Here is a 22,269-nt window from a genome sequence, read left to right as displayed (position 1 = left end):
AATAAAAGGCCAGCAAAGAACAGAACATTTGCTGTGTGTGCACCTGCCTTGCTTTATTCACTTCAGCTTGACCTCCACAGCTTGTACGTAAGGCAACCATTTTAACTGCTTTCACTGACGACTTTTATTCTTTTTTTACTTTTTTTTCTCTTTTGTTTGTTTGAGGTTTTTTTTTTTAAGGGCACAAGAATAGCCTCTCACAAACATACCTTCCCTCTTATCTGATTATCTGAGCATGATAACAGGATATCAAGGATCACAGGATTTGGTCTGCCACAGACTTAAATTCTCCAAGAGCTGTCAGCCATGCAGAACCAGCCTATTCCATCAAAATAACACTTTACGCTGAATTTAACAACATTAAAGAATAAAACTCATCAAATCAGAAGCTCTTGATGTAGTTGAGAAAACTTTACTATATGCTCCAGGAAAAGTAATTTAAATCCATTAACTTTGCCACAGTCAAAAAAGTTTGTCAAATAGGAAGCAGAACAAGCGAGTATCATCTTCATCCTGATGGGAATGTTGCCAGTAAATGCACTGTAACTAGATCTCAAAGCTGGAACTGCACATGTGGATAACCCACACTCCTTTTCACAATTTCAAATATCAAAATTAATTCTTTTTTCATTATTTTCTGATTGTTAGGCTATTTATGAGGCATGCTTTCCCTAAGGGAGGAGTTCATTTTTCATTACATCAGGGAAAACCTCCTAGGACTTGTAAATAGCTATGGTTTTAATAGCATCTGATAGCACCACAAGGCACTGACTAGGATCATGGCCAATGAGAAGATACAACCCATATGGTCCATTTATCATCAAGATAATCATTAAGAACACCTTCTGCATTTTCACCACTCTGAAGCATATGAGATCTACAATGGAATAAGCAATCAGAGAAATAAAATCAAACTTTGTATTCAAAGTTATGGCAACTACTCTCTTCTGACTTCTACATATTCCATATGAAACAATCCCAGAAATGCTGTGCTCAAAAGCAATTTTTTGATATGACCATAAAGAAGCACCTTCCACAGAGTTTTGGAAATACACCATAATGTGTTGCCCCCAGTCCAACCTCCTCTCCATCCATTCCAGCTGCGCTATTCAACATAGAACAGCAGGATTTATACAGGGGCCTGTATGAATCAAGAACAACAAGAAAAACCTTTCCAAAAAAAAATGAACTTGGCTCAACCCTGTGATTATTAGAGTAATCTTGAGAGGAATAAGAAAGCCTAATTTAGAGAAAAGGAAGGCTTTAGCAAACAGAGAGAGATAATACTAAGGGGAGACCGGAACAGAAAAGTGGAAAATAAGATAGCACGGAAACTTGCATTTGATCTCAGCCTCAGAATTTCCCAGCTCCTTTTGATTAACCTTGCCAGGGAGACACTCCTGCTGCTTGCTTTTCCTTTCAGAAATTCAAGCATTGGAATTCCACCCAGCTGATAAATTATGTAACAACATTACGAATACACATTTTTTTAACTTCAGCAATATCTCTGGCTGAATTCTGTAGTAAAATATCTTGGAGAAAATGTTTGTAGTTCATTTCTTGATCAAACAACCTGAAAAATGAGCCAAAAAGACAGTGTAGCAGCATTATAAAAATACAGAAATTATTAAGTTTTTGAAATTCACACGCATCAGTCTAAAAAGAAAAATATATATGAGCAGTAACAGGGCTGCTAAAACAACCAAAGACACCTATACAGACATTCGGTTTTTATTTTTATAAAAAAGGTCAGATTTATTAGTGCCAATGTATGTCCATAGAAGGAAACAAAAACTAAGCTAATCTGAGTAGCAACTTACATCAAAGGATATCAAAATAATATTTCTTGTAAGTGAAACATAATACTTCATTTAAACTTGATTCTTGCAAACTAGAAGTCCTTGTTATCTGTCTATGAAGCCTTTAAAGAAAAGTTGCTACAGTCAAACAGGGTCCTGATAGAACTTGGCACATAAAGAAACAATTCCATATTCACCCACACAATACCTCTCACTCTCCTGGAGCACTCATTCATACAATACTTACATAATGCATATACATTATGACTAAAGCCATGTACGGCCTAAAGCACATAGAGTATCTCAGTTCTAAATGTAACATAACTCTACATCAAAAGCAGGTCACTGTATTTACAGCAGAAGATCTCTCTCTGCAGATCGGGCTTTTGCTTGAAGATCCTTTTGTTAGTGTATGCTAAGATGCTTGAATTGTCAAATTATTTATCAAATTAGAAGTGTATCTACAGGAAGATCTGTCTGATTGTGTGTGAGGATTCTAAGGCAATAATAGTAGTTGTTCCACAGGAATAGCGCTGCCATTGCAACCCACTTTCCATCGGAGCAATGAAGCCTTCCTTCTCCAGATGCAGCCAGGTATAGTGAGACATTCATGATCTGCAAACTGTTGGCTCAAAAGTCTAAAACTTCTCGGTTTGTTTGGTTTTTTTAATGTTCATGGAATAGCACCATAGGAATTCACACTTGATATCATAAAAATCGTGGGTCTGTTGTTTTGTTTTGCTTTTTTCACCATCATGGATATTCTTACTCTTACAAAAAAAACCCTAACAAAAACCTCTTTGGGAAACTTCTCTTTTGGACACTACTGCAGCTTAATTTCTGAGTAACTAAATCAGGCAAACAGCTCATTCACAAAAAGGTCCAAAGAAATAAAGCTTAGCAGTGGTTTCAAATGTACTGCTGAAAACAAATTCAGTAGGAGGATTTTCAGATGATCCTTGACCATTTCTCTCTCTCATGGATACTGATTTTGATTCAGGACAGGTTTTCATCTCAGTCTCTTTCTATATTCAGTGCAAAATAAGAGCACATCATCAGAGATAGCTTACTTAACCAGTAAACCAAACATTTTCAGATGCTTACACCATTCAAATTCAGTCAACTAGTGATGACTGATGTAACAGTTCAGACTTCTCAGTCATTAGTAAAACAAAATACTCTATAGATCAGTTATGTTTCAGAAGTAAGATTTTCCAGTTTCAAAACACTGATAACCTGATATGACAGATGAATTTGTAAAAAATACAGAACAATGCAGGAAGGACTTCCCATCCCATATCTTCTTTCAAGTCCTTGTACACGACGTATGCAGGATTCAAAGTCAAAGCAACTGGGTAGAAGGACAGTATTTTGAGTGTGTGACCTAAAAGAGCTTCTTTTCCTCCTAGACACCATACAATTGTCAGTAGGAAGAATGGTCTACGGGGTCACTTCCCCTGAATGAAACTGATTGAATCCACACGCAGCTCTAGCAAATACTGGACCATGAACAAAAGCTTTTATATTCTCCCTGCATGCAAAGTCCTTTCACAAGCTCTGCAGAGACAGTCAAGTATGGAGCCTGCACATCATCATCTTGACTATTCCACTAGGGTAGGTGATTTTCTTCTTTTATTTTATTTCAGTCTCTAGTCTTATAAGTCAGCATTTCCACTGAACTTATAATAAACATTTGTGCTAATAACTTCAGTTTAAAAAAAAAAAAATGACACGCCTTCCTTCCTTTTCACTGTGCATTCTTTCTCACTCTCCTTTTCTGGCATAGAGGTTCTTGTGTTATTTTTTGGTGCGCATGCTATCTGGATATTTTATACTTCTGTATCGTATATGAAATCCTTTCTTGTTGATTGTATCATCAGTGTGAAAGTGAAGTAAAAGAGATTCCCCTGCTGAATAAATTTCTTCTGGTGGCTAAAATAAATCAATAAAGAGAAAAAAATTATTTGTCTACTCTGTGTATTCCTTCACTATTTTTTTTCCTTACAAATATTTTTCTTTTTCTGCTATGCCTCATCATGTACTTCCACTGTGTCTCATATGATGTCATCTGACATCATCAGACAGAATGGTTCTATCTCATTCAGCTCTCAATTACAGGCGAAGAATTTTTGAGGCAGACTGAGGAAATAACCTAAACTCCTAGTTTCTCTCTAGTTCAGCTGGAGTAAGACAGTGACTGGGCAGGACCACGTACAATATTCTAAATTTAGATAAACAGAGGTCAATACCTATTTTCCATCTCATTCTTCATAGCCCTCACAATGTCCTGTTTTATTACGGAAGCACATCAATCAGAAATATCAGCTGAACTACCAAATCCTCTTTCTAAAGTTGAGAAGTTGTTAATATATACTAACAGTGTCTTTTTCCCACTCCAGCTTGGATCATTTTGGTTTTTATTTTCAATAGCTTTTCTATTTAATTGTATCTTTCCTATGTGGCATCTGAAGCCATTCATTTACATCTTACCAGAACCAAACCGCCACTGCCAGTACTCAATCATTCCACCCCGAGCCCCAAAAAGAAGAAAATAATTCAGCCCATTTTCTTGTTCGCTGCACTTCTATTTGTAAAATAAAACAGTAACTTGCAAAGAAAAATACTGTTTTGTGTAAATTAGTAGATTTTAGGCTCAGTTGTAGCATTTCCCTTTCAATAGATTCCCAACAGTTCAAATGGAAGCACCTTTTGTGCATCATTAATTAGTGTTCAAAAATTCACTAAAAGGATTTAAGGCAGTTTACAGGTGACTTGTCTGAATGACTAAGATGTTTGATCCAGCACAGTGGCTCAAAAAAGTGACACATAATTACTTAAGAGCTTCTGTCATCTCATGTAGAGTCTTTGAAGCCTTTTATCTAGGCAAAGAGTATATGTATGAAAGTGTGCTTGCCCTGGCGCACATATAAAGAATTGATGAGGACTTGTGGGATCATTGCACTGGTTTTCACAAGGCAGGCAGCCAGCAGACCAGCGCAAGTCTAAAATGAGAAATAGGATACAGCATTTTCAGTGTGTCATCTGGCCAATTTCCTCCATGTCTCACAGTTAAAATGTGTCAGAATGCATATAGGATTTCATGGTTTTCTTAAGGCCCATATTAATCACTCAGGTTAGGACCCATTTTTTCCTAAAATCAGACTTAAGAAGTCAATGAGCACACTATAAATACCTCCCAGCTGCCCCTCTTACTGTAAAATGTGGCTTCTTTCCAACTCAAAGAATTTTAATGTAATAATTTTCAACACTGCTGCACTTCCCTCTACATAAGGGAAAAAGCTGCTAACTTTTTTGTGTGCTGATAAACACACCACTACCAGCTACTTAAAGATTAACATAACATTACAATACTTTGGTCAAAAAATAGGTAAGAATATTTATTGATTAAAGTATTTCAAGGGAGTTATTGTACTACAAGCCTGCAAATTTATACATTAAAATCTGAAGTAGATAATCTAGTATCTTCACTACAAGGTGTAGTAATGAAACCTCATGATCCTTACCTTCCTCTGCCCTGCCTTTCTTATTCTTTTTGCAGAAACCAAAAAAAAAGTTTTATACCTATTTACTTACCCCAGATCCACAAAATCGACCGAGTCTCACAGCTGTCTTATCATGACCATCAAAAAGCTCCACGTAATCATAGCCACAGTCTGCCTCCTCCTCAACCTCGAAAGTCTGGAACATTAACTCGACGCGAGAGCCGCGCTCGGCCACCAGGAGCCAGTCGCAGTCCGCCTGAACCGGGTAGTTGTTATCACCAAACTGAGCATGCGAGTACAGGTCCTTGGGCTTGAGTTCAGCTTTCAACCGACCACCACACTCTAAATGGAGGGGAAAAAAAGATGGTGAAGCTTATTCAGTGCAAATTTGTGTTTTCTTTTCATAGATGCCCAGTCTTATTCAGGCTGAGCACATTTACCCAAGGAGGGTAGTCAAAAAAGCTGAAAGAGAAGTACTACCCTGTAGGAACATAAATCCATCATTCTGAGTATTTGTTATATAAATTCTGTTTATAACTAGAGAGACTTGAACATAGTTCATAATTTTCAAGTGGAAGACAAAGACAGGGAACACCAAAGCTGTAAGGAATGTGGCTTAAGCAGTATGACAGTCTTTGGGCAGGCACTTGAAAAGGTTCCTGTGGCCAGCAAGACAGTTGCTGTAAGGGTACCCACATTTCAGTGGTGACATTTCCACATGAGTTAATGACGCCATTTGCAAGTGATAGGGGAGGATCAGGTCCAGCACACACACAGTCAGTGGCTGAGTGCAAAACTCTTTTGTTTCACAGTAGTGTCGTCTTTAACCATAACGTGGCACCTGGAGATCCAGCTCAATACTAAATACCACTGCCAAGCTTGCTACCTTGTTTGCTGTGTAGTCCATGAACAGGCCCTTCTCTGCAAAAGAGTGTGATTGGGAGAAAGCTGCTGCCACCAGAGAAAGTCTTGTAGCTGAAAGCCTGCTCATGAGGCAAGCCTTTAGCTGGAGATCCCTGCCTTTTTTCAAAATCATTATTTTAGCATAAATCTCTATTTGTACACAGTTGCAAAATAGATGTGGGGCTTTAGAGCTTGTTTATAACTGCTCAAAGTGTTCAGAATTGAAATATGAATTAGCTTTATTGTATAGGTGAATAAGCTGTCCAACAAATAAATAAAAGTCTTGTTAGAATCCAAGCAAGAATAGATGGAAATTGTACTTAAGGGGAAAAATGCATTGTTTGTCATGTTTCTAAAAGGTGGGTGGAGGCTTTTTTACTTTACAGGTACAAAGATTTCAATGCAAACACAATAATTTAGCTTTGGTTTCTCATCAAGAACAAATCATCTCTTAAAGCACCCATAAAAACATCAAGTGCAAATGAGCCTGAACAAAATACTGAGACACACAAGTTTAGATGTAATTTTTATAAATAAATGAACAGATAATTTAATCTGCATTTAAAAATATGTAGATAATACTGATTGATCATTTTAGAGTAACCTGAAACAAACAGCGAGATTCAAGTCTTTCCAAGCTTTGGTGAAGAGACACTTTGACTTCAGTGTCACAGACTCCACCCACACTAAACAAGACCAATTGCACTATTACATTGTGAGGAGTCACATTTCACCTAAGAGTTAATAATGGTAATGACCAAATCTTTACTTTTGAAAAAGGGTGGGTTTTTTCTTAATAGGGAAATGAAGGAATAAAACCAGGAAATACAAACTATGTAAGTAATCCATTATGCGTGATCTGTTCAATCTGAAATTTCAAACTTTTTTCGCTTTTAAAGAACAAATAGGAGCATATGATAAAACATTGGTAAATAAGATAGTTCAAGCAGTTATTTCTCATTGCTATTCTAATATACTGTTTTTTCTCCCTATTCTGAATTTCATTTATTTCCTTTTCTTTTGTTGAGAGAAGAGGGGATTGTTTTAGGTTTATTTTTTGTTTGACTGGACTCTTGCCAATATTAGGAACATCTCCCTGCCTCAGATACCAAACAGCTGCAAAGGAGAAAATGGTTAATGACCTGTCTACATTCTTTCCCTCTGCTTGCTACAGAGGACAGGAGCTTAAAGGAAAGTTGTAGCCATTCAACCACAGAAAATGGCAATTCCCGTTCCCCTGCCCTTCTCTCGCAGATTATAGCCTCATATTTTAGTATAGAAATTACAAGCCAAATTTTCAGTTTCTTAAGAATCAAGTTGTAGTTTCAGAAGCCTACATCCAGCCTGCACAATGAGGCACTGCATAAGACGTGGGACAGTGCCATGCAGCACTGCTTGCAAAGCCTTGGTACTAGAGGTAACCCGGCCGCACCACCCATCGTGGTTTCCATCGTGCAGGCATGGCTGCTCTGCAGCAGGCAAGATGGATGATTCTAACTGTAAGGAAATATGTCCAACTTGTAAAATGATGGTCATCTGGCAGCTTCAGATGAAAGACTTTTTCTAGATCAGCTACGGCACAAAAGCCCTCTCATGTTTCATGACCTTTCTAGGGACTTTCAGGCTTCTTACAAACATATGAGCAAATTGAGCACCAGTTTCTTGACTGTTTAACAAGCCAGACAGATGGGAAAAGCTTAAGCCCACACCATCTGAACTAATGAAACAAGATTATAAATTGATTTAGCACTCCCATACTGAATTATTACAGTTATTTTGGAAGCAACACAGGCCTCTAAACTGAGTGACATTTGAGATATCCAAATTTGTTTGAGACATCCTCCCACCACTGACAGATAGGAATAGGACCTACAGTAGATCTGCAACCTCCTAGAGCAGTGGCGGGAGGCCAGGCACCATAAATGAAGCTGTCCAGAAGATAACTAGATGCCTGAGTTAGGGCAAACAGATCACTCCCTGAGCAATGATGTTTAATGCTCTGTCAGGAGCATTTTTATGAATTCCTCTTGGATGGGTTATGCCTTTTCTGAACAGGGAAAATATGACAGAATCTCCTTCTAAAACTGTGTTTCACTTTCAAAACAGCATTTTATAAGTTTTGCTCCACCCAAGGAAGCCTTTCTATCCAGTTTATTTTTTTTTACAACTTCACTGTATCTGCTGCTACATTTTTATTCTGTTCTCTGAAATATTAAATGGAAATTTGGAAATTGGGTAGCACTTCAAGCCAAAAAGTGTCATAGAAGGGAAATCAACGTCATCGACAGCATCTACTGGAATAATAAGAGGCCATTAAATCATGAAGAGGCCAGGAATGCAGCAGCAGAGACAGCTCTGGGTGCAGAATCCAGCTACTCTTTTACTGCTGTTGTGTTACACCAGACTTTTTACTGAGTGAGTTCTGCCAACATGTTAGAAGTGAAGGGAGCAGCTTCCTCAGCACTCCCTGTCTGCCTGCACAGCTATGCAGGGTCGAACACAGCCCTGTCTACTTCCATTGCATACCATCAAGAATTTTTTTTCTAGAAAAGATAACCAAAGGGAATACAATCCTCTGCCCATATGCTTGTTAGGTATCTGCTCATTCACATGTGTACTGACAGCACAGAGGTAAAATTCTCACAGAACTCTCACAGTGCATCTGTATTTGGCTCAAGACTGAAGGAATAGACTGCAAGACCCGAGTTGTTCCTCATTCAAACACTACCTCCAGGTACATGCCAGTGATGAGAGCTCATCTCAGGGGGCAGTCTGTGCAACAGCAGCTGACAGGAATAAATGTCCTCTCTTAAGGAGGTAAACTTTGTAGTTTTTTATAATATTCTTAAAAACTGGGTAGATTTTATTTCTCTCAGTTTCTCAGGAAAGCACATGCTTGTGCATGTCGAGAATGTTTTTATATTTTAGGCACAAAAAGCTCAGCAGATATGAGGGAAAATCTGGCAAGTCATAACAAAACTTGCAATCTTTAGAAGTTAGGGAGTATACCTCTGAACTTCATTCACACACTGATTGTTCCAATTCTGCAAACCGAAAGTGAGGATAATAAATGAGATAGAAGTTTTACAACACCTGTTCTAGCAAGAGTTCTGACCTTTAACTATATACCCTGAGGTAATTGAAAGTGGGTAATTATTACTTCTATCTAATTTTGTATCTAAGGGCAAGTGTTACTGCAGTAGGGAAGGCAAAACATTGGAGGCTTGTAAAAGATGATTTTCCACAAGAAAAACAAACTGAATTACAGGAAGCTAAACTTTTCATTTTCAAGGCCAGATCACAAAGAGTTCATATATTGTTGTCTACTCTCTTTCTCTGAAAGGGGAATTAAATTACTAAAGATTTTGAATTATTCATAACAAAGCAGAAGGAAAAAGAGAAAATGCCAGCATTGATATATGTGAGGATGTCTTAGCTGTGCACTACACATCAACTTGATGGATACTTTGGGTAATATCAAATTACATTAACAGTGATCCATAATCTTGATTATTCTATTAATAGCTATTACCTGTCATTAAATCTTATCTCCTAGCAGAGATATTTATTAAATATTTTCTGCATTATTTATTGCCTGTATAAATAAGAATGAACTCTGTAAAGACAGACATTAGGATTGAAGATTAAAACAAAGGCCAAAAAAACCCGAAATCCCCTTGTCGTACAGCAGGCACCGGATGTTCAGAGGTTCAGCACTAGGGGCCACTGTAAGCCAAGCAATATCGGGGGAAAAAATCTCCACGCTGAAAATGTCCCAAAAACTCTATTAATCAATTACAAACCATTGTTTCCAACTTCAGTGACTTCTGCCAAACAAGAAAATTGAATGATAAATATGAAGGACATTATATTTTAACAGACCTAAGAAAGTCTTCAATTTTTTTTTTTCTTATTCTTCTTTGGCTTATCTTGCCTTTTAAGCACTACAGGAAAGTAATGTGTGTTTACACAAAACCCAGATTTTTGTTTAATTTAGAACAGGAAAGTAATGGACGTGCATCACATGTCCCAGTTAAGTGTTATCATTACATATACAGTGAAAAGATACTGAATCTTTTGTGATCTCAGGTCATGAATCCTAAGGAATCTCATTTCTTATCTGACTTTGTTTCAATCTCTTTTAATTTCTTACACATGAGAGAGAGACAGGGAGAGAGAAATATCTAAAATATTAGAGAATACTTTCTGCAGTCTCAGACTTTCCTACTGTGCTTAAGGTTTCATTAAATACAGCTGTTACATTGTCTTATCTGTGAACTCATCCCTTTCCTACAAAAAAGTCTGAATATCTACCACCAAAGAGCAATGGGTGAGTTATTAGTAAAAATCACGTCCTGATTTCTGACCTGTAGAGTGCGTTGCTTGGAAGCCTTTTCTTTGAACTGATGCATCGGAAATAAAGCGGAGAAACATTTTGTTTCCAGTAGCAATAAGAGGATCTGGTATTTTATTGCCACATAAGCGCCCCAGGATTGGCGATTTTTCACTTTCACCATCAAACACTTCCAAGTGGTCATAAGCACATTCTTGATGTTGTTCTATTTCAAATTCATTGAATGTCTAGGGGAAAAAAAGTAAAATGACCCATTGTGGGACTGTATTTACATGGTACATACATATATATGTTAACACATTTTAGAATATAAGGATGCAGTTAAAATGACAGATTTAACATTACTGCCTCCAGAAGCCCATAGATTTGAATAACATATTGATCCTGAGAAAGAGGAATAAAAGTTAAGACAGTGAACTTTGAGAGTGCATCATCCTTCATGCAGAAAGGCACTAGAATCTTTATAATCAACTACTATCTATCAGACAATAATAAATCTAGAATACTGCTGCCTTTCTGCTGAATCTGCACTGTTTTTAGGATTATTCCAAATTTCACAGAGCATTCAAAACAGCAAAAAGTCAGAAATTATTGTTTCCTCACATAGTTGAGGATTGATTGAAACATCTGCAAAACATAATGGCTCCCCCCCCACCCCCTCCCTTTTTTAAAACCTACATCACACTGCGACTGAAGCCTCTGAAAATGACTTTTCCACATGAAGGTTTATGCATGAAAGTTTTATTTTCTAATCTATTATCTAGAGATCTGTTTTTTTGTTATTACAACTTAAAGATGTTTCAGGCTGCACACTTCATGCTAAGTTCAGATTTTTGCTAGTGAAAGCATTGTCAAACATTAAAAAATTGTGTTAATTGTTGATTAGAAAAAACTTCAGGCGTTTCCAAAAAGTGTGTGCCATACCTGACAGAAACTGTTAACACACATACAACTTATACCTGCATTTCATATATGGAAGAGTGTCTTCCAAGACTAGAATGTTATAAACAAACTTATTTCAAGGGGACATCAGAGTTTTCAAACAAGGCTTTTTGACCAGGGCTAAATTTCAACAACAATGCTGAAGCTTAATATCTGGTAATTTCCCCTCACGTAAACACTGAGAAGGCAATATACATCTTTGTGAATTTTCAGAGTAACCTACAATTTAAGGTGAAATTCAAAATGTATTTTGTTCAACGAAATAGCATAAAAACACCAAGTACAAATGCTTTCATGAGTAGTCCTGTAGATGACTGTTTATTAAAAAAACCAATAAAACCTCAAACAAAAACCCAAAAACCAAACAGAAAAGGATTAAGAAACAATAATTAAAAGGAATAAAACTGAACTCTCAAATGCCGAGCAAATATCACAATTAAGCATTCTCTCTGGTACACCAAACCAAATCTGACCAACTAAATCACTCGTGGAACCCTGAGAGTGCGAAATGCGATGGAAATTTATATTAACAGCTGACCTAAAGGATATATAAAGAGCTAACACAAAGGTTTTTTTCCCAGAGAACTTCAATATTCAGAATAACACTTGTTTTTTGTGAAGAGCTGCATGGTGCAGTGCATGCAGGTCCATTTCACTGTAAAAATGTGGGGTTTACATTAAGGGACTGAAACTGCAGAGGCAGTGAAAACGGCTGTACAGCAGTCACTCCTGCTGCTCTTAAACTGCGGTCAGCCATCCTACTTTTATGATGCCAAGTATGTGTTGTCATTTATACCCAAATAAAACCTGATGGATGAAGAAAACTCCAGAAAGCTGAGAGACTAATTCTCAGTTAGCCTGAGTTAGTTAAACGCAGTTAAACACAGTACCAAGTCAAGCCAACTTGGAATCAATGGGAGCAATAGACATGACCCAAGAACAGCCTGCAGAAATTCATTTTCTTTTATAGGAAAATTGTATCTGTTTTGTTTACATCTCACGAGCATGAAAAACCCCTAACAACACCAACACTCTCAAGGAATCATATCTCACTATGAACTGTAAGACACACCTATTATTTTTAATATTTGACTTCTCCCTGGGATTCCTAAGCCTTCAGGAGCACAGACATGTTATATTGTGTCCTTCAAACATGACCAGAAAAAATGGGCGGTTTTAGCAAATGATTCTAGCAATTCCAGAGAGAATCCAAGGAACTTGCTTTTTAAAGAAAAATCAGATCTTAATATGCATAGTCTTTTAAAAGCTCAAAATGCCTGATATTTTAAAACACCCAAAGACAGTCTCTGTGTTTTAAAAACCAGTTGGCTCCTTGCAAATTTGAAAGAGGAGAACTGACACAAACTTTCCCTAAACAGAAATGAATAGTTGATGCCAACACAGTTCACAAATGATTTAATAAAGTTGGTAGTATAATTAAATCACGCCCTGTCTTCCTGGGACAAATACTTTTGAATTCCTACCCCACCATGACTATTTTAACCCCGTGTGATTTGTCTCCTTAGAGGGAATGGTGTTCAGAAATGTTACATATAGCTTCTGACCATCCAGCCCTTTCTATCTACACCACTCAACCGAGTAGATAGGTTGGTGGCACTTATGGAGAGCTGCCTGGATGGGACACTTAAGCCTGTCTCTTATAAACATCCGGCTGATTAGCTCATGAAAATCAGTCTCTCTACGACGTACATTTTCAAAGCCATCTTTATCTACATGTTTCATTTAAAAGTTCTGAAGTGCATACCCATTTTTTCATAGGCAGAGTGACAGCAATCACAACAAAAGATTAGTTTCTATACATATACCCCTCTCAAAAAAACAAGCACAGCCTCACAATTCATGTGGTTTGTTACCATGAAGTAACCGATTCTCTTTTTGTTCAATTTGAACAAGTAAGCTATGAAAAATAGACTTAAATACAGCGTGAAAGTCCAAGGAAAAATACTGATCCATTGTGGAATTATGGTATTAATATTATTGATATGGGACCTTGCTGTAGTACACAGCTTGAAGATATTATACACATATAATTTAGGAATTGACCCTACTGGCTTGCACAGAAGAGCAGATCTCCCAACTCTAAATCATGGAGGCATTTTTGAAAATTCTATCTAGTAAAATTCTGTCTAGTTTTCCGATTCCATTGGCAAAAACCAATTTAAAAAAACCTTTTCTTTGTAAAGTAAACCACAAAATATTTCACTGAAGAAATCTGAATGTTGGAATTTTGCCTGCTGTGGGTATAGGTATTGGAAACGCTTTTACAGTAACGTGCCCATGTCCATGCCTGGCTGGCTTTGGTTTATTCAGTCAGTATGAAGAATACTTGCTCAGAAGCAGCAGTAGAAAGGCTGCCTGAATTAGAAACCTGTTTTCCACCCTTGGAATGGACAGAACATGCACACTGCTCATTCTCCACCACTCCCACCCCCTCCAGTACAGTTTAACCCTTTTAGTTTTGGTGAACAGGGATCCATACACAGTCCCACATCAGCACCAGTAACAGGAGTGGTTTAATTCCAGGCAGCAGCCAAGCCCTACACAGCTGCTTGCTCACTCCCCCACCAGTAGGACTGGGGAGAGAACTGGAAGTGTAAACAATAGAAAACTTGTGGGCTGAGATATGGACAGTTTAATAGGGAGAGCAAAAGCCGCACACATAAAGTAAAGAAAAACAAGGAAAGAATTCACTGCTTCCCATGGGCAGGCAGGTGTTCATCCATCACAAGGGCTCCATCATGTGTAAGGTTTACTTGGGAAGACAAACACCATCCCCTTCCTCTTTCTTCCCCCGATTTGATATCCTGAGCATGATGCCGTATAGCCTGGAATATCCCTGTGGTCAGTTTGGGCCACCTGTCCTGTCCGTGTCTCCCCCCAATCTCCCATGAACCCCACCTTCCTTGCCAGCAGAAAAGGCCTTGGCTCTGTGTAAGCCCTGCTTAGCAATAACAATAACATCTCTGTGTTATCAACACTGTTCAGCCCAAGTCCAAAACACAGCCCCATACCAGCCACTGTGAATAAAATTAACTCTACCCCAGCCAAAACCAGCACAAGGGGTTAGGGTTTGGCTAAGGTCAGTAGTTATGAGATACAATATCCCTTTCAACCCTGCACCAGTATTGGCTATTGCTTCTACCTCTCTGAAGCAGAGACATCTCTCTCCTTAACTTTATTTGCTCCAAAACAGTTGAAAAATCAATTTATGACATTTAAAAATATGTAAGGCCAGCTTTCGTTGTGGCTGTCCTGCAAGTACACTGCTGAAGGAGCACTGGGGCTGAGCTAAAAGAAGAACCCCCTGGGCAGAACCATGCCTTCAGCTTCATACAGAGGCTACAGAATCTCGGTAAACCTGCAAAGCTATCAAAACTCTTCTACGCCTGTCTTTGGACACCAGCACTGTCCTCAGCCAGCTGGACACAAAATTCACAAATCTACTCCAGCCTGCTCTTCTACTTATGTTAAAATTTGGAGCCAGTTTTAAATGAGAAATCCAGATTCTCAGGGGTTTTGTATCTCTTTTTCATCCTTAAAAAGAACAGAACAGAAAAAGGTGTGTACAGAGGACTGTTCATAACTCAAAACTTTGCTTATTCTATATATTGAAATTTGTGAAAATGGCCTCTGCCATATTTGACAAAACTTAGCACAAGTTTTATGAGTTGCAACAACAATATAGTAAAGTCTGACAGGAGGAAAGTATGCCTTTGCAGACTATTTCCCATCACTATAAATTTAAATCACAGCTCTATCATATTGAGTAGTCCCTGTTGGCCAGAAATTGACAGGAGTCAGCAAATTTTTAAAATTTACTTCTGGGATGCAAACTGACAGTAAAGTTTAGTAACAGTTTCATATCATTGAGCAGTCATTTGAGAAGCTGATTTGGTGGAAGAAAAGCTGAAAAGGAAGGGTAGGCAGAGACTCACCAGTTTGACCCTCTGCCCAGGGGTAGCACTGATTTCCCACGTGCACTCCTTTCTGCTGGGATACTTGTCCGGCCAGTTGGGACTCGTGATGAGGCCATTGGGACTGTGGATCTTCTGTTCACACTCAGCTGTGCCAACAGTGATAGCATCAGTTAGTCTGGGGGTCTGCATTCAGAGGTAGTCAAAAAAGTACTATTTTTTTCAGGGCAGCCACTAAATGGAAGAGATCTTTAGGAAGATATGTAAGTATGCTCTTCAGAGTGCAGTTATTTTCTTCCCCTCAGGCACGTGCTTTAGAGCATTAACCCAGCATGTTTCTTTATGGATTGTTGTGATACATACACTGTTGTTTACAATGGATGGCTTTTTTTTCGAGTACTATAGTACTATACAGGAATAAACATAAGATAAATGCTGAAAACTAATAAAATATCTTCCTATTCCCCTATCTTACATACAAGTGTGTAAATCCATATAAAAAGTCTCACTACTCCAACCTCAAAAGAAATTTCTCAATTTTTTTCTCTTCTTGCTAATTTTCACTGCAGCTAGAGAGCAATCAATTTGGTTTCTAAACCACAGTTTCTAGATATACATATAGACAATTTGAGAACAGCAAAGACTTAATTGCAAGTATGTACAAAGAACAGCTTAGTCACTGACTTCGTAACTACACCACTAGTACCCAGAACTAAAAGAAGGCATTTTTTTATTTAGTTTTTTTAACTGTCTCAAATTGCTTTCTAAATATCAGGGAATTATTTCAAAAGAAAAACTTTTAGAGTAGGCAAGTAGCATTCCAAAACCAGTGAAAATGCAAATGATTCACAAGGGCATGTCTTTAGTCTCAAATTAAATCCATGGTAGAAAACAACATTGAGAAATTACAGCAGCTCACATGATATTGCACACTTGAGGTTCATTTGCAGACAATTTAAATTCTACTTAAGCCCCAGAACCTATTGTCTTCTTGAAGGTAGCCACACCTTGAGAGAGCCAAGAGGAAGAAAGATACATAGGGCTTTGACTGGAACTTATATTGTCGGAATATGTCACCTAAAATAAACCCAGAAAGGGTAGAGATGGTTTCAACATGACTGTGAGGAAACTAACTGCTACTGATAGCAGCAAATCACAACTTTACCAGGCTTCTCTCCAGAAACTCTAGACCTGTGTTTAATACAACCTTAGATAGATACTTTATCAGAGCTTTTAATATTCTACACTTCACAGAACTATTGAAAGTAGCACTCTGTGCCAGTGATCCCAAGTTTTCCAAACTGCATTCCTGTGGACCTCGAACTCAGCCCACACAAATGCTGGGGATGGAGGTGAAGGGAAAGGGGAGGGATGTTGTAATGCTTAAGCCCAGATGTCTAAAACCCCATTACCAAGAACTTTCTTTCCTTTCTTTTGTTTGAAAGGAGAACTGCAGAAAGCTTTCTGCAAGCCAGTTGTGTAACCAACCACTCAAATGCCTTCCTACTCACCTTCCTTGCAGTCATGTTTATTTTCGTGTAGCACGAATCCATTCCGGCACTGGCAGACGTAGCTTCCTACCGTGTTGATGCACTCGTGCTGGCAGCCACCGTTGTCCTTGGAACACTCATCCTTGTCTACAAAATACACAACAAGCTCAGGTGAGCACACAGGTCCCAGCAGACCTTGCTACCAAGACAAGCATGGAGCCTGAGTCCAGAGCAGGATAAGCTACAGCAAAGTCACTCTTCCCAGTAAGGCAGTTCTGTGGTGCCTTAGTTCTAGCCACTCTTTGCTCAGCCTGCAGCCTTGCACTATGGCACAAAGAGTCTGTCTTGTCTTTATGGGAGATGAAGGTTAGTTCCTAAGGGAGAGGAACACTAGTAAAACAAGCTAGAACAAAGGAGGTAAGAGATTTACCAGCTTTTACTCTTTCAATTGGTCTAGCTAGTAAAAGTTTCATAAATATCCAGTTTTATTTTAGTAAAGTGGTAGTGTAGATTATGGACAACACAAATTATTCCAGCTTTATGCTAATTCCACAATTTAATGGTGATACCTTGAAAGGAACATATAGATCAAACAAGACTTCAACTTCTACACATTAAACATGTAAGAAGAGAAAGATTTCACATAAGCTTTTCTAATATGTTGGGCTTTTTTCCCCAACAGAGTGACAGTATGCTTTACTTTTGAATGAATCTGGACATCACAGAACATCACAAAAAAACCCATTTCATTGAAAGAAAAAAAAAAAAAGAAATTGGCATTAGTTAGTTCAAGATCTACAATATAGCATGCAGTTCTGTTTATTAACATATAATCCTTCAAAAGAGCTTTTAGTGTGTTAGAAATAAAGCAGAGAGTAGTGGAGGAAATATGACCTGCATTAAACAGCTACAAATTCATTGCATGGACAAAAGCCAAACTAGATTAACAGGCTGTCATTGTAGCAAGAGGCCTCAGCTGCCACGCTTCTATGTCATTCAGCTGTTCTTGTTTTAGGTGAGGCTGGTCCCTTTAAAAGAGGCAGACTGCTCCTGACATGTATACACATCCTTGCATATATGTAGAACTATATATGTATACACACATATATACACATTGTTAGATATAAAGATATATGCATATATATATAAACAAACACATATTAAACCTCCCCTGTATTTTACTAAATTCAACATGCTATTTCAACATGCAAAAGAGAGGAGGGAAAAGAGCGAAGGAATTTTGGTCATCCCAGAGGTCTGGTTGTTGCAGGGCTGGAATGCAGAGCATTTACCCCCTTCAGTCTCGTATACTTTGGAAAGCAGCAGTTAACATTATCTCCAAACAAGGCAACGTGATAGTTCAGACTTTAGCAGGTACAGCAAGAATTTCTATAGATCAGAAGCCACTGTGGATAATTTAAGTCTCTTTTCATTGTCTTACTCATGCATTTTTTCCCTGCCCTTACTCATATTCAGTAACACAACAAAGGAAGTTTGCATTGTAATTGCATACGCATCATCTTCCTCTGCCAAAATGTATGCAGCACTCCCAAAATGCATTCTGCACTTGACCTGTTTACTTGAAGATCTTTCCATACAAATCAGCTTCTACTTATAATACGAGATGATAATGTACATTTAGAGGCAAATTCTGCAAGTCAAACCCAAGCATCCACTGCATTTTGTACCGTAAATCTCAAATCTCTTTGTACTGAAAGTTTCTGGAAACTTTCTGCAAATGTGAACAGATTTGAAAGTTAAGAAATAGTTGAAAACATAGATACCTCTCGAAATCATACAGCCAAAGACTTATACTACTTGTCATTTTGATGATGAAGGGAAGCATAAAAGCTCCACAGTACACTATTTATGCACCTTGCAAACTGAGGTAGTAAATCGATGTAATTTCAAACCAAAGTTATAATTTTGCAAGAGCAAGCACTATCATAAATTAATTCCACATTGCAAGTGAGGAACAGTAACAAGCAATTCAGAAATTAGAAATAATATGAACAAAACTCTTCAATATTTCCCTCTTAAGCATTAGTTTGTAATTTTTCACCAAAATAACAAAATAAAAGGAAGGCAAGCTCAAAATGCATTCAAGTTAAGCTTTCAAGTACAGAGTAGGTGGACAAATTCTAAATAAAAGCCCTGTCCATTTTCATCATCCACCAAACTCTGTGAAAACACTGAAAAGTATTTTAACATTAAATATGCTTATATTCTGTAAAATAATCTCTTAAGAGACCAGTACATAAGCAAATAGGCCCATGTTGGATGTCCTCAGAAATAAAATAATGGGCAGAAGGTAGAAAGGAGAAATTTTGGAACACATTTGAACTACAATAATGACTTGTACATAGTTAATCAAGGATGCAACTGTTGAACAAGCCTTCCTCACACTTCATAATTGAGAACAGACTTTCTGTCAAATTGATTGCCCAGTTTAAAAATTTGTGAAAAAAAAACAATTAGTCTGTATTAGTTTCTAGAACAAATGTTTTGCCATGTAAAAACAAAGCCATTTGTTATGCTGACAGATGGAAATGAGTCCCCCCAGTTTTGAATGGATACTTTCTTTCTTTTCTCATTTCAGTACTCAGAAGAAGGAAAGATCCATTCTCAACAAAATATTAGATGGAATCAATCTGAGGACAAATGGTCGTACCTCTGAGACCCTCAGAGGCCACCAGTCTGTGAATAATACGTACTCGGCCTGAAGGGACCTGTATCAAGTCCTTGCAAGATTCAAAAACAAAAATTTTCTCTTTGCAGGCAGCTTTCTTGTCTGTGGAAAAAAATGTACCAGGATGGCACCAGAGGTGAGTTTGTGTTCAAGGCTAGAAACATTCTAGCTGTCTCTTTTTAACTGCTCAATGATTCACCACCCAAGAAGAGATGCCCCAACAAACCTCATTTCTACATTACATCAAAAACCATGAATATTTTGAATGATTATGCAAAGAATCATGTTTATTTACAACACTGAAGTAAGTCTGAAACTTATGATAAATTGAAGTTTAATGACAAACTATGACAGATCCTTAGGTTATCTTCTCAGAAAGATCACAGAAAAAAGATTAAGGCCTTTTAAAAATATATTATTATTATTATTATCATTATCATCTTTTTGGCATTATTTAACACTTCTCTAGTCTTACAGGCCCAGCAGAGTGTTGAGTCCTGCAGGGACTTACTCCTAGGTCTTGGCCTTATAACAAAAGCAGGAGACAGAGGAGGACAGAAGAAAGAGGGAGAAGAACAAAATCCTAATTACTGGAAGTTTTTTGTTTAGAAGCCTAATATCTGATTCCAAGAAGTTTTAATTATTTAAAAAAAAAAAAAATATTTAGTGACCCCCTAGTTTCCTCTCTTTTTCTGAAAAACTTGATTATAAATATGCAATAGAGTCTCTGCAGATCAGCTAGATCCCTGCAGAGGCTCCTAACTGAGCTTTCTTCAGAACTGTCCCATCAAATGTAAGTTTTACATGAATGCTGAAAAAAAAAAAGTTTTTCTCACTTTCCAGTAGCACCTGTCTGTCTGTTAACACTATTTTACAGCCAAAAATATAATTACATGTTGTCTTGTATCAACATAAATACCTTCCTAATGCAGGTCATCTGTTGCCCTATGTCGCTGTTTGCTTTCACAGTTTATCACAGCAGGTTTCAACCACCCAAAAACTGCTTTCTGTCGTCTAAGCTGGAGCTGGGCCATCCTTTCTCAACTCTAGCTGTGGTGCAGAATTCATCACCAAAAGAGCTGCTGAAAACAAGGGAAGTTTTGTGGCTGTGCTTGAGGAACACTTTACGGTTCCTAACCTTCACACTAATTTAACTTATCCACATTTCTCTCTTGCTGAGCATTGCATGTGCCCTTTACTGGTGAATAGAGTGCAAGATGTGTTTTATTCATTACATTTTTTTCCATTATGTCTTTCTAAGTGCTTACACATACTTCTGTTGTGGTTTAATTAATAAAATTGCTAAATGTACGCAATCAAGTGTCTAAGTATTTCTACCCAGATATCATTCTAAAAGTATTGTATTCTGAAGATTAATATACATATAAACAGGCAAAAACACACCACCTCATCAGCTGAAAAATTATGTTATCAACTCCCAAAAGTCAAAATACTTGAAGTCTCAAGCCTGTTCTTCATTGACAGATCAATAGCATATTATGCCCATAATAAGGAATAAGGAATTCAGGCATAAGAAAGTATCAGTGTTTTCTGGCAGCCCTAAGATGTCTGATTAGTTATTTGGAGATGACATCTTCTTTTTTGATATTTTAAGTTCATAAATTTTGCCTCAAGCATTACAAAATCTCTGTTTTAATCAGGAAACATTGTCAAACAGGGAAAGCCAGATGACACAGAAGAATGGAATCTGCTAGAAATTAGAACAAATGGAAGATAGTTGAGAAAGAATAAAAATAAAATACTCATATTATATTCAAATATTTGAACTTATATTAAATGCTGGCAGAAATGCATTATGAAGCATTCAGTAAATTTATATACTTACAAATTCAAAGACTATTTATATCAAAGTTTGGGGGTTTTTTTGAAAGAGATTAGATATATACTATGTCCAGGACACATCACACATTTCTATTCATTAAAAAACACATTAGTTCAAAACTATCCCTGACTAAAGAATTTATTCTGTGATCAATGACATCATTTAAACTTTTCTTTTTCAATTACCTTGAGAGGGAAAGATAAGAACATTTCATTCATCACTGAAACATACAAGGGAAAAATTCTGAAGAATTACAACCTGATGCTTTCTAATCCATGACCTATAGTCTAGACTTTCCCCAAGATACAGCATTAGTGGAACCCACTCATTGGTGGAACCCAGTCATTTTAAAAAGCCACTTAAGCAAAATAAATAAATACATCTGTGAAGATTAACTATTACTTTAAAGAAAACCAAGATTTAACTGTCTATAAATGTATAAATGATCAGGATGTCCAGAAAACATAACTTCTGAGCCACGGAACTTACACAAATTACTACACTATCATTGCCAGTCTTAAGTGAAATATCTGTAAGATCTTAAAAAGATTTAACAAACTTCATTTGCAGTTTTTAGAACTTGAACATGTCAATATTTAATCCTGTAAAAAGTCAAAGTATGTGACAATTTCTGCTGGCAGGACTAGACCTACATAAAATGACTAGCTGTGTGCTTCTAGGAGAAAGCTCTGTTGTGTGCACATACGTATTTACTACAAATAATGAATAAACCTTGAATGCTTCTTGCCAATGTAAATCATAAATTTAAAATTAAAAAGTTTTCCTATATGTAAAGATGGAGCTCTGGAAG

General features: G+C 37.3%; 1 protein-coding gene across 2 annotated transcripts in view; it reads right to left on the bottom strand.

Annotated features, from left to right (window-relative positions):
- Positions 1-396: 396 nt before the first annotated feature.
- The window catches only part of TLL1 (tolloid like 1), a 130,349-nt gene continuing 108,476 nt past the window's right edge, over positions 397-22,269 (bottom strand). The window contains exons 17-21 of one of the 2 annotated variants that reach the window (XM_020584732.2): positions 16,948-17,073; positions 15,458-15,585; positions 10,573-10,786; positions 5,394-5,644; positions 397-3,731 (exon numbers count right to left, since the gene is read on the bottom strand). In XM_020584732.2, the coding sequence (XP_020440321.1) occupies positions 3,597-3,731; positions 5,394-5,644; positions 10,573-10,786; positions 15,458-15,585; positions 16,948-17,073 (854 nt within the window). In that variant the 3' untranslated portion in view covers positions 397-3,596. The remainder of the gene's footprint in view (positions 3,732-5,393; positions 5,645-10,572; positions 10,787-15,457; positions 15,586-16,947; positions 17,074-22,269) is intronic. The other variant, XM_039550797.1, reaches the window with a different exon arrangement.

This window comes from Corvus cornix, chromosome 4 (assembly GCF_000738735.6).
Source record: "Corvus cornix cornix isolate S_Up_H32 chromosome 4, ASM73873v5, whole genome shotgun sequence".
In the NCBI taxonomy this organism is placed as follows: domain Eukaryota; kingdom Metazoa; phylum Chordata; class Aves; order Passeriformes; family Corvidae; genus Corvus; species Corvus cornix.
Note: the sequence above shows the minus strand (reverse complement) of the source record. Positions and strands in the feature narration are given on the sequence as shown.